The 12,002-nt window shown below is 53.2% G+C and overlaps 1 protein-coding gene across 1 annotated transcript; it reads left to right on the forward strand.

Annotated features, from left to right (window-relative positions):
* Window positions 1-258: 258 nt before the first annotated feature.
* Window positions 259-4,802, forward strand: LOC102898231 (kallikrein-5). The gene is made up of 3 exons (XM_025048729.1): window positions 259-706; window positions 833-966; window positions 4,426-4,802. The coding sequence occupies exons 1-3, from the start codon at window positions 259-261 to the stop codon at window positions 4,579-4,581; spliced, it is 738 nt and encodes a 245-aa protein (XP_024904497.1). The 3' UTR covers window positions 4,582-4,802.
* Window positions 4,803-12,002: the final 7,200 nt, after the last annotated feature.

Below are 12,002 nucleotides of genomic sequence, written 5' to 3' on the forward strand. Positions count from 1 at the left end.
GGGCGGGATGCTCCACCCGGGCGGGGCCAGGGTCAGGGATGGGGGGGATGCTCCATCCGGGCAGGGCCGGAGACAGGGGGTGCTCCATCCAGGCGGGGCCGGGGGCACGGAGGCGACGGCCTGGCCGAAAGGGTGAGGATGAGGGGCAGGATGAGGCAGACTGGGGAGGGCAGAGGGCAGGCGAAGGGCTTGGCTTGCGGGGAGAGGCGGGCGAGGGAATGGGGTTGGGGGGGGCTGGGTTCGGGCTGAGGAAGGCAGATGCTGCTGTGTACAGAGAGGGTTCAGATCGGGGTTGGAGGTGCCGCGGTGTGGGGTGCGGGTCGGCACGGGGCTGGAGATGAAGATGGTGTGGGGGTGGTGTCGGGGTTGGGACGAGTCCTCGGCTGCGGTTGGCATCGGACACCGGGACAGAGACCAGGGCCGGTGGTAACCTGCACCATCTCCCTCAGAATCGTCAGAGTCCGCCTCGGCCACCACTCCCTGTCTCCCGTCTACAAATCCGGGCAGCAGCTGTTCCGCGGCGTCAAAACCATCCCGCACCCTGGCTACTCGCACCCCCGCCACACCAACGACCTCATGCTCATCAAACTGAACAGAAGAATCCACGAGACGCAGGACGTCAAGCCCATCAACATCTCCTCTCGGTGTCCATCCGCGGGGACCAGCTGCTTGGTGTCCGGCTGGGGAACCACCAGCAGTCCCCAGGGTAAGCGTCCAGGTCCCTCTTGATGTCGGCCCGCGTCCGTCCCCCGTCTCCCGTCTCCCCCTCTCCCTGAGCATTCCGCCTCGCCCCGTCTTTCTCTGCCGCTCACCGGGCGTCTCTATTTGACAGAGAACTTCCCCAGCGAGCTCCAGTGCCTGAATATCACTGTGCTGAGCACCGAGAAGTGCAAGGAGGCCTATCCCGGACAGATCGATGCCACTATGTTCTGTGCCGGTGACGAAGCAGGCAGAGATTCCTGCCAGGTAAGAACTGAGCCGGCGCCAACCGCTCGGCAGACACACACTCAGTGCCCACTGCGGGAGCCCAGCGGGGACCCAATCAGTTCGGACCCATGTTCTCACCGTGGAACAGTTCCGTCCAACAGAAATATCGCGCGAGGCAGACATATAATTTAAAACTTTCCAGTAGCGACATTTTAACAAAGTCAAAAAAAAGAAACGATGAAGTCGACGAGTTTAATCATCTATTCTATTCAACCCAATGCATCTCGAGTGTCCTTGTCTCAAAACGTAATTAACGTAAAACAATTAGGAATGAGATGTTTTAGGTTCTTTCCCCCTCCCCCCCAATAGTACAGTTTTGAAAGCCAGTGAGTACTTTTACACTGATAGCGTATCTGAATTCGGGCTTGCCGTGTTTCAAGTGCTCAGTAGACCCACGTGGCCAGCGGCTACTCTATCAGCACAAATCTGGAGGCAGAGGCCAAGTCGGCTTCGTATGGGTGAGCAGGTTGTGCATAAAGAAATCAAATCAAAAGAGGCTCCCTTCGCATAATAGGCATCGCATCACGGTTTTGTCCATTTGGGCCGGTCTCAAGCAGATGGCAGTTACGTGTCACGTCCCTGCGAAATCTGTAGCGTGAAATTGTTTCGACAAATGTTAGTAAGATGACTCGAGGAAGGAAAACAGACACCCACGCTAGGTGTTTAAAGAGAGGGAGAGTATTTAATATAAAGGATTGATTACGAGGTCGTTGGGAGAGCTGGGGAAGCAAAGAGGTAAAAAGAAACTACGTAAATAGGGTCATTTCGGAGAGCCGTGAGGGCTCTGCACAAAATAAAACGTGGTTTTAGGTTGGCAAGCGACGGGAGGCGTTTGGAAAGGCCTCCTGACAGATGTGGTGTCTGGGCAGAGACCCAATGGCGAAGGTCGAAGGGCAGGGAAAGCAAAGGGAGGTGTGTGGCTGATTTAAAAAGCAGAAAGAAGCCAGCGAGTTTGGGGACACCGTTGGGGGCGAGCAGTAAAATTCGAGGCTGGAGAGATGGCTGGGGGCCGACGTCCAACCATATTCCGTGATCCCCGATGAAGAGCTGCTCTGTGTTCTCACGGAAGCCACATCGACGGAGGATGACGGAAACTAAAATTAAACCCCAAGGGTACTAGGGAAATGTGAATTAAGGAGACTTCTGCTGGGAGAAGGTACGGGTCAGTAATATTGGCGTCTAGTAAGCTGTGGGCTCGGACAGCAAACACTCCAGTCCCATCTTGATGGCTGTGAAAAGCTCCCCCCACCCTCCCTCTCCAAATTTCACAAAGCTGACCATCGCGACAGCTTCCTGGGTCACCCAGTTTCGACTCTGTCCTCACTTAACAGTGGGGGCGCACACATCTGGATGGGGGGCAGGTTTTTATCAGAAGAAAAACATCTAATTTGAAAGCCAGCATTTTAAACCGTTTAGCCTTTCTGTAGCCAAGCTTAGTCCCCTGTATTTTTGCCGTTGTTATTGTCGTTTTGTCTTTTTTGTTTTTGGGGGGTTTTTTTGCAGACTGCAAGTTGCTTCCTCATCCTAGCATGGGGTCAGGGTGTGGCCGCCCAAAGCAAGAAATAATAACGGCAATATGAATATTAATAGTATAATAATGATAGCAGCTAATTGCGGGACAGCGTTTTAAGTAGCTCGCATACGGGAGCTGATTAACTCATGTAAGTGTTGTGATTATTAGCTCCGTTTTACAGACAAGGAGCCAAGGCTCAGAGCAGTTAACTAACTGACTCTCTAAAAAAACAAAACAAAACAAAAAACTCTCTAGAGATATTAAAATCATGAGAAAAAATTAAACCACAAGAAAGTTGAAATTTAGAGGTCTGGGCGGTCAATCTCTTTTGCCTTGAAATGGTGTCTGCGAATGGGGAATGAAGCCTGGTCTTAGGTTTTTTATAGTTGCTATGAGGTCTCTGTGTCCTCGTTCATATTGTGCATAAACATAAATAAGAAATAACAGGGAAGAGTGATGAGTATTATCATGGGAGGGGGCTATGCAGATTTAGGGGTCGAGCATCTGGATTAGTTCAAGGTTACTAGTTCTAACCACCAAAGAGGCTCCAAACCTCAGGAGAGGTTTGAAGAGTTTATTTGAGCCAAGGCTGAGGACGAGACGGGCAAGCAAAACCTCAACAGATTGAGAAAACCTTCCAAGGAATGGCAGGGTGGCCGTTTAGTTCGTGCCCGTAAAAGAGAGGATGTAAGGGGGGGTCACGTGACATCCTCCGGGGGCAGGTGAAAGAGGCAGGAGAAGCAGCAGAGTGTGGAAGTCTCCGGGGCTGGGTCCGGAATAAAGCGGAGAGGTCCGCGTTCCCTTCCCACGATGCGTTCACAGCTCCCTTAAATAGTTTACCTGCTATGCAGGTAAAAGTTGAGGACCAGGACTGTCGGGGTCGCCTCCTCCCGGCATCAGGGGCTTTATCTCCAGAGAACAGGAAGAGAGAGCATCCTGACATTGCAGGTGTGTTGTCCCAGGCGCACGAAAGCCATGGGCAGGGCCCCCTCCAGGGAAAGGTTCATCTGCCATACAGAACTTAGGACGTGACTTCCCGCAGTGGCCTGCTCGGTTAGGAATAATTTTATGATTGCAACAGCCGTGTGCTTACTTTCAGCTGCTGAGCTTGCCAGGCCGGCCAGGTAGCCCCCTTCGCATTCACGGTTCTTACCTGGGGGTCGTTCTGCACCCCCAGAGGGCGGAATGGCAATGCCCGGAGATATTTTTGACGGTCATGGTGGTGCAGGGCTGAGGGGTGGGTATGTGGAGAGAAAGGAGGACGATTACCGGCTTCTGGCGGGCCGAGGCCAGGGATGCTGCTGAACATCTCAAAAAGCCCCTCACAGCCAAGGATTCTTCGGCCCCAACCTCGCAGGGGCCCAGCTTGAGCAACTGTCTTCCAGGGGCTGAGCACTGCCTCTCGGCAGAAGTGAGACCTAAGTACAAGATGGATGGATGTCAAAGATGGGTGGACAAGGAGGAAGGGGAAGGAAGGAGAGTCCAGCAGGACTATGATGCTCCCAGGCCGAAGGGGAGAGTACGAGGAAGATGAAGACAGAGAAGCAATGAGACAGAGAGAGAAGGGGCCGGGGCTGGGTAGCCAGGGTCAGAGGGAGCCTCAGAGTTAGAGCTGGACACAGTCAAATGTTCACATCCTCTCTCTCTCTCTCCCTCTCTGTCTCTGTCTCTGCCCAGAGGAGTAACATGAACCTTTTTTTTTTTTATGAAGGCTTGGGGTCAAAGCTAGAATTAAAAACTGCCAGTCCTCTTAAAGGCTAGGCCCATGACTGGCAAAGTATCATGTTTGCAATATTCTATTCATTAAGTAGTCACAAAAGGTCCCAGATTCAAGGGAGTGTAAGAATGATTACCTCCCCTCAATGGAGACATAACATGTGTTAACAAGAAGAGAAAGAATTGGCGCCTCCCTTTCTTCCCCACAGGGCGATTCCGGGGGACCCGTGGTCTGCAACGGCTTCCTGCAGGGCCTCGTGTCCTGGGGAGACTTCCCCTGTGCCAAGCCCAACAGACCCGGCGTCTACACCAACCTCTGCCGGTTCACCAAGTGGATCCACGACACCATCCGGTCCAACTCATGAGTCACCCCAGGGCCTAGCATTCCGGGGTCCCCCGCCCCCCTGCGAGTCCCCAGCCCTGCGGGGACCTGACACTCCTTGCGCACCCCCATGTCGAGGATATTCACCTCCGGCCCCCTGAGTCTCCAGGAACCGGGGCCTCCCTTCTTCGACAGTAGACTGACCCCCAGATCTCCATTTGGATCCTGGGGACATTTCCCAGACTGGCCAGAAATAAAACGCCTAAGGAGAAGTGGCCTCTGTGTTTGGTCTCCCCCCCGCCTTGCTCGCCGGACAGCCAGGAAGCCAGAAACGAGTCCCTTCCCCGCTCGGCATGTCCGTGCTCGCTCTGCGAGGTTGTTTCGGAGGCGAGAAACAACAGGTCCACTCAGGCTGCTGTTCATTTCGTTTTCATTTCGAATTTCGCCGTCTTCACAAATCTTGGCCGAGAGCCTGGCGATCCTGTGCCAGGAACGGTGCCAGGGGCAAAACAAAGAAAAAAACCATCCTGCCTCGTGAAGCTTGTGTTCCAGTCGGGGAAGGCAGACGGTAAAGAGATAGACAGATGCGTGACACGCTGTGTGGAGTCTGAGAGTCAAATGGGGTGCCAGGGAAGAGAGGAACAGTTGGGGGAGGGGCCCGTGCGTCCTGGATGGTGGCGGAGGCAGTGGAGGGCACTGTACCAGCCTCCCAAAAGACGGCCTCCTCGTCCTAATCCCAGAATCTGTGAACACAGGACCTTCTATGGCAGAAGGAACTTTGCAGGTGTAGTTAGGGATCTGAAGATAAAGAGATTACCCTGGATTATTTGGGTGGGACTATTATAATCCCATGGGTGCTCATAAGTGGGAGGCGAGGCCTCAGAATGAGAGAGATTCTGGACGATGCTAAGCCGCTGGTTTCGAAATAAGCAAAGGGGCCATGTACCTATAAATAGCACAGAAATGGAGTCTCCCCTGGAGCTTCAGAAGGAACTAGCCCTGCCCGCCAACACCTCGATTGCAGCCTCCTGAGACCCCGTTCTGGAGGTCTGGTCTCCAGAACTGTAAGAGAAGACATGCGTGTGGTTTTAAGCCTCTAAGTGTGAGACCCTTTGAGACAGCAGCCATAAGACACTAATCCAATAGGCTAATACACTTCCGAGGAGGTGACACTTGAGCCGAGACCCACAGGAAGGAAAGTGGGACCCGGCGCTGCAGACCGAGAGAAGGCTCTGAGGTGGAGATAGGCTTCTCCCAGAAAAAAAAAGAAAAAGAAAAAAAAGTAACATCTTAAAATCAAACAGAAACAGACAGCAGCCTAGAAAATGCCCCAAGCAGACAAAACCAGTTTAGTTATGCTGCATATAAAGAAACAGAAATGTATTTGTCTAGATAGATTTATAGGACTATCACAAATTTATGTCAGTAAAAGCGCACATGATCTCGCATTTGGCTTGCTTCGTTGAATAGTATATTTCTGTGGTTCGTCCGGATTTTTGTCCGTGGCCGTAAATGGGTCCTTCTCATTGCTGCTCCGTATACTAGTGTGTAAACACCCTCCAATTTAGTGACCCGTTCTCCTGTGAATGGGCATTTGGATAGTTTCTAGTTTCCTCGGCCGTTTGAAAGGGAATGTGCTCACGTAACATCTACTGAAATTATGATGGCAAGTGTAGGAGAAGCAGCGAGCGTGAATCCCTGCCGGTTCCATCCCCACGCTGCTTCTTGCTGATGCCACAGCCCAGATGCATCACGGGTCAGGTTTAGGCCCACAGGCGAGCAGGTCTGGAGGGAGGCGTGCGGGCCAGCGGGCTGAGGCTGATGCACGGTGAACTAGTCTGACTCGGCACAGGGCGAGCAGTAACGTGTAAGCTGATACCTAGTGGCTGCATTTCCCTGGGAAGTTTTCGTTCTGCGGATAATAGGGAGGGCGTACGTTCGAACCGTCCCCTCCTTCTCATCTGCCGCGTGGGCGCCGGGAGGTGGACCAGCCGCTTTGCATCCCGAGGCCAGAAGCCACAGATTAGAGGTGGGAGCATGAGAAGAAGCAAGAAGCAGCCTGTACTCTCGCTGAAGCATCTGCTCCAGGTGTGGCCTCCCAACGTCTGGGCTTGAGACAGAGAGAACAATACCTCCAGTGTCTGGGCACTCGTCCTTGGCTTTCGGTACACTGTCACAGAAGCGATGACAGGGAAGATGAAGTTTCTAGGAACTAAAAGCTGAGCTGAGACACGGTGCAGATTGTCCTGGGTCGGTTTGACTTTCTCTTCCTGTGTGAGCCTTTTCCGGTATGAAGGCCAGCTCCAGAACCAGGAGGGGACACACAGATGTCTGTAGATAATTTCCTGCAAGGGCGGAGAGGGCCGTGCATTTCCTGCACGGTGATGCAAGAAATAAGCTTCCTGCCCTGCGAGATATTAAGACATACAGCAAAACAAAATTAACGTATTAAAAAAAAGCATGGAGCCAATGCAAGAACAGACAAATGGATCAGCGACGTGGACGAAAGAGCTCGGAAAGAGACCCGTGAGGACTCAACGTAACGTTATATATTATATATATACATATTACGATAAAATAGCAACCTAAATTAATGAGGGAAATACGATATGCTTCGTAAATGGTGTGGGAAAAGTGGCCCACTATGTGGAGAAAAATAAACCTAGATTCCTATCTAACGGCACAGGTGAAGGTAGACCCCCAGATGTACGGAAGGCCAATATGTGAAAGATACACTATAAAGGTAATAGAAGAAAATCAAGGAAAATATCTTTGAATCTCTGACACAGAGGATGACTTCTTAAGACTTCAAAAGGCATAGAATGGAGGACAAAACATTGATTAGTTTGGTTATGTCAAAATTAAAAGTTTGGGTATAAAGGAAGGTAAGATGGATGACGAATAGGCATCTGTTGGAATGAGAGACGTTATTTGTAATTTCCAAAATGCACAAGGGACTAGAACCCATAAGATACGAGAAGCACCTGTGAATTAACAAGAAAAAAGACGGACACCCTTACGGGCAAATGGGTAGAGGATATGAACAGGCAATTTGCAGAAGCAGAATTCAAAAGCTGACAAGCGTATGAGGGGATATTCAAACTCATTAGCTATCAGAGAACTGGAAATTGAAACCACAAGAAGGCATCACTTTGCACCCATCAAGCTGAGGACACTTGGAGGCTTGGATAGTGTCCAGTGTGGTCAGGGACATACAGATGTGGTCAGGGACATACAGACATTAGGATGTTTAGTTGCTACTCAGGTGAGTGTAGTACCTCCGGTTCTGAAGATCTGACACTAATCCATCCAATTAAATAAACACACGCCCTCTGACTCAGACACTTCTCTCCTGGCTATGCATCTCAAAGACATTCTTACACACCCACGAGGGGGCACGTACAAGGATGAGCCTGGCAGTGTTCTTTGTGGTGGCCGGGAGCTGGCAGCCATCGAGTCTCCATCCCTGGGGGGATCCTTGGGTAAATGTGCGGGTGCCACCACGGAGATGCATGCACATAGCAACACGGCCGCCGAGTCTGAAAAGCACGGTGCTGTCGAAAAGTGACATAAGATAGCTGATGCCTAATCCAACGCCAATGACATTCATTAAAATTGCAGGCCCATAAGGACCCCTCTACACATTTGGGGAGACTGAGGGAGGGTGGGAAGAAGGAAAGAGGGCTGAGAAGAGAGGGAGGGAGGGAGGGAGGGAGGGAGAGGGCAAAGGGTAAAGAAAAGAAGCCTTTTGTACAAACCCGTGGTGATAATGATGCTCGTGATAGTCAACCTCCGCACCTGAGGTCGGAAGGGAGTGAAAAATAAGCTTGTAAAATTGTCAAGCCACACCCTGTAAGGACCGTGTCCTTGAGGGGTTAGGGGGAAGCTGTGTGTATGTCATGTGTTGCTGCTCCCCGTGGCCACCTCCGATACTGTTTTGAATCCCTGTCTTGTTAAGCCGACACTTAATCTAATCCGACTGCGGCTGACTCTTGTTTGTTTTCATAGCCTCCCCCACGCCCCCCACGCCCCCCACGACGTGCACAGAGTTGGCTCCGGATCTCCAAGAGGCCGGGACTAAGTGTCACTGGGTGTGGCTCAGAAGGCTGGAGCATCCTCCACCCGGTGTCCTCGCTCCTCAGGTGGGTGATCCTGGCCAGAAGCCCAGGTCAGGGAGTGGCCCCGATTTCGTTGATGGGGGCATTTTCCCCCGTGCATTCCACACTCCAGATAAGTATCTAATTGTCGGCTGCAGAGAGGCCAGCTGTGGGTTACCTTTTATTAGTAATAAGAATAACAATAATCACGACGGCTACCATTTACTGAGTGCCAGCCACTTGGCTGCGTTCATCTCTCCGGATTCTGACGGCAGCCTCAGGAAGGAGGCTCTCAATCGGTCGGGAGGCCGGGGGACAGCGGGGGCGCTTACATTTGGCTCAGTTTCTGTGGCCGGCACATGGCAGAGCCGGGATGCGAATCAAGAGAGTAGGAGGGGCCTGAGCCCGGGGCTGAAACCGCAGCGCGCTGGAGCCAACGCAAGCAAGCGGGAGCGCACAGGGCCGGGGGCGAGGGGGAGGAGGGGAGAGGGCCAGAGCATTAAAGGAAGAGAGAGCGGCTGGAAACGATTTCGAGAGACTCAGAGAGAGGGCAACAGAGTGAGTGGGGGAAAAAATCTTGTGGTGAGAGTTTGAAGGGGACATTCCAGGATGGGGGTGGGGGGGTGTTCCATTGCTGACCCTTGACCTCACTCTCTCTCCACTTCCAGAGCCCGCTCTCCCTTCCCCCAGGCCCTGGCCTAAGTCCCCCCACCCCCACCCCCCACGCAACTCCCATGGACAGTGTCTGTTCCGTGCGGCAGACTGGCTGGGTTTCAGTCTGTCTCTGCCTCCGGTTCTGTGTCCACGGGGTTGCCCCACAGGGCGGCGGTGGATCCCCATCAGCAGCCCCTGGGCGCTTGTTGGCAGCGTCCGTCCGTGGCGCTTCCTCAGGCCGACTGACTGGGGAGCTGCACGTGAACAAGATGCGCACGTTCCAGCCGGAGATGCGCCCCCGGGAAGAACGAGTCTCCGACGGCAGGTGTTGGAATCCGCCGCCTGCTCTACGGCGCCACCTTGAGGCCCATCGCAGAGCTGACCTGACCTGTCCCCAGGCTCACTTTGGCCAAGTTACTTGACCTCTCCTCCCGTGGATGGGGCGAACTCCTTACCTGTGACCTCGATCCGACGGTTCCACCTCGTGCACAGTGCCTGCCCGCCCCCCCGAGCTGGTGCTGAAGGAGGTGTCGCTGCTTCCCAGGGGGAGCCTGGACATAACTTAGGGGGCTCGGTACTGAGTCCATACTATTATGGGTTACATGGTGTCCTCCCAAAATGGGAAGCACAGCCCAGCCGGTACCTTGGTTTTGGACTTCTGGCCTCCAGAACAGTAAGAGAATACGTTTCGGTTGTTTGAAGCCACCCAGCTTGTACTTCTAAGAAGCAACTACCTACGAGAAGGCTCACCGTCTGCGCGAGTTAGCTCCCCGTTTGGTGCTGCCTCAAGACCCTTCCCCACTAGAGGGAGAAATTCAACCTGGGTCGACCTTGCAGCAGAAGGTCCGCAAATGTCACGCACAGCACATGAAAAGATGCTCAGCTCCGTTAGTCATGAGAGAAACCCAACTTAAAACCACCATCGGACACTCCTACGCACCCATCGGATTGGCTAAAGGAGTTTGTTGGGGTTTTTTTTTTTCTTTTTAATTTTTATGAGTTTATTCGAGCCAAGCCGATGATATATGCTGGGGAGCAAGGTCTCAGATGGTCCCCTCAGAAAGCTTTCCCACTCCCCAAGCTGCAAAAGAGTAGCAGAGATGCGGGACCACCAGAGTGGCAGCACGTTGTTGGTGGGAGCGTAGCATGGTATAACCACTTTGGGAAAAGGCCAGCAGTTTCTTAAGATGCAGACTAGGATCTGTTCTGGGCCCGGCAACCGTCCCTCCCACCCCCCAGAGCAGTGACAGCACATATCCCCCCAGAGACCTCAGCACAAAGGTTCACAACAACTTTACTTGGAGGGCGGAGAAAGAATGAACAAACTGGTTTTTCAAATAATGGGGTGTCCCTCAGCAATTAAAAGGGACAAACTGCCACTACGTGAGGGGGCCTCAGGGCGAAAGTGGCCTCACTCAGGGTACTAATTCATGTCTCCGTTTACGTGACATCCCAGAACAAGCAGGAGTCTGCGGTGGAAAGAAGCCTGGGGTGGGGGAGGGGCTGGCCAGGGGCTGGCACCAGGGGACCGTCTGGGGAGGTCGCACGTGTCCCACACGCTGACCAGGGTGTGGGTTACGCGGGTGTGCAGTTGCCGGAGCCTACTAAAAACCACAGCTTAAGCTTTGTGCATTTCATCGTACGTGGATTTCGCCTTTTAAGACGCACCATGAGATCTGAATGACGGTAAATGACATAGATGTCTGAGCGCTTAGGATGAAGTGTGCCGACATCTGTGGCTTCGTAGGAAATTCATCAGAAATAAGACAGATGGGTGGAAGGTCAGCAGACTCGGGATAAAGCAAGAACAGTCAAGTACTGACGGCGGCGCCTAGAAAGCAGGCCTGTAGGTCTTGGCTTCTCTTAACTTGGCTGCTCGAGAACCTTCGTTTGCAATGAAAGCATTGGCAGCGGGGGAGGGGAACAGACACGTGTCCGGCTGAGTTGCAGTGGCTGAGTCCTCCTTCCTCCGTCTCGATTGCCACCAAGTAGCTGTCCCCTCGTTCGACAAATACTTATTGAGTACTTGCTGTGAGCCGGGCGCCGGGCCAGGTTCTCGAACTCCGGCGTTGAACTAGGCAGAGAAAGTCTGTTTCCACGTAGCCGTTTTTTTCTAGAGAGGAGAAAGACAATCCACGCGTGTAAGTCGGGGGAAGAGGAGGTGCTTAGGAGTGGCTTTGTTTCCCACGGGCTGGTCAGGAGAGGGCTCTCCGGAGTGGTCAGGCCACAGACCAGAGGCGCAAGGGAGAGTCACGGAGGGACTGGAGTGAAGAGCATCCGGGATATGCGGCAAACGCAAACGCAGACGCGCTGAACCTCTGCAGAGGCCTCTCGGCCGCCCCCCCGTTTGTTTTCCCACACGGCAAACGGGGGAGGGGGAGGAGAACTGTTTGCAGGAAGGAGGCGCCTTTTGCTCTGTGGATCACAGCAGGGTAGTTAGGCTGAGAAGGGCGTGCACAGGGATTTGGCGGTGAGGATGGGAAAAGGTGGGTTGCTGCACTCAAGGGTGAGGAGAATGGCCAGCTCCTCGGACCCCTCGCTACCCTCATCAAAATGCCCTCCTGAACTCTCATTGGGAGATTTAAACCTGGCAGCTATAGGCTACCAATGAAGGGAGGATGGGGGGAGGGGCAGAAGGACAGGGCGGTTGGTGGCCGTGAGCCAGGACCGAGTCCCAGGCCATGTCCACCTTCTTTGCCCCAAGCCCAGGCAG

Source organism: Pteropus alecto, unplaced genomic scaffold (genome assembly GCF_000325575.1).
Source record: "Pteropus alecto unplaced genomic scaffold, ASM32557v1 scaffold41, whole genome shotgun sequence".
In the NCBI taxonomy this organism is placed as follows: Eukaryota; Metazoa; Chordata; class Mammalia; order Chiroptera; family Pteropodidae; genus Pteropus; species Pteropus alecto.

Coding starts and splice junctions, on each gene's coding strand:
- LOC102898231 (XM_025048729.1), top strand. CDS start 259: ATGCTGCTGTGTACAGAGAGGGTTCAGATCGGGGTTGGAGGTGCCGCG. Junction 707..832: donor AACCACCAGCAGTCCCCAGG/GTAAGCGTCCAG, acceptor TCTATTTGACAG/AGAACTTCCCCAGCGAGCTC. Junction 967..4,425: donor CAGGCAGAGATTCCTGCCAG/GTAAGAACTGAG, acceptor TCTTCCCCACAG/GGCGATTCCGGGGGACCCGT.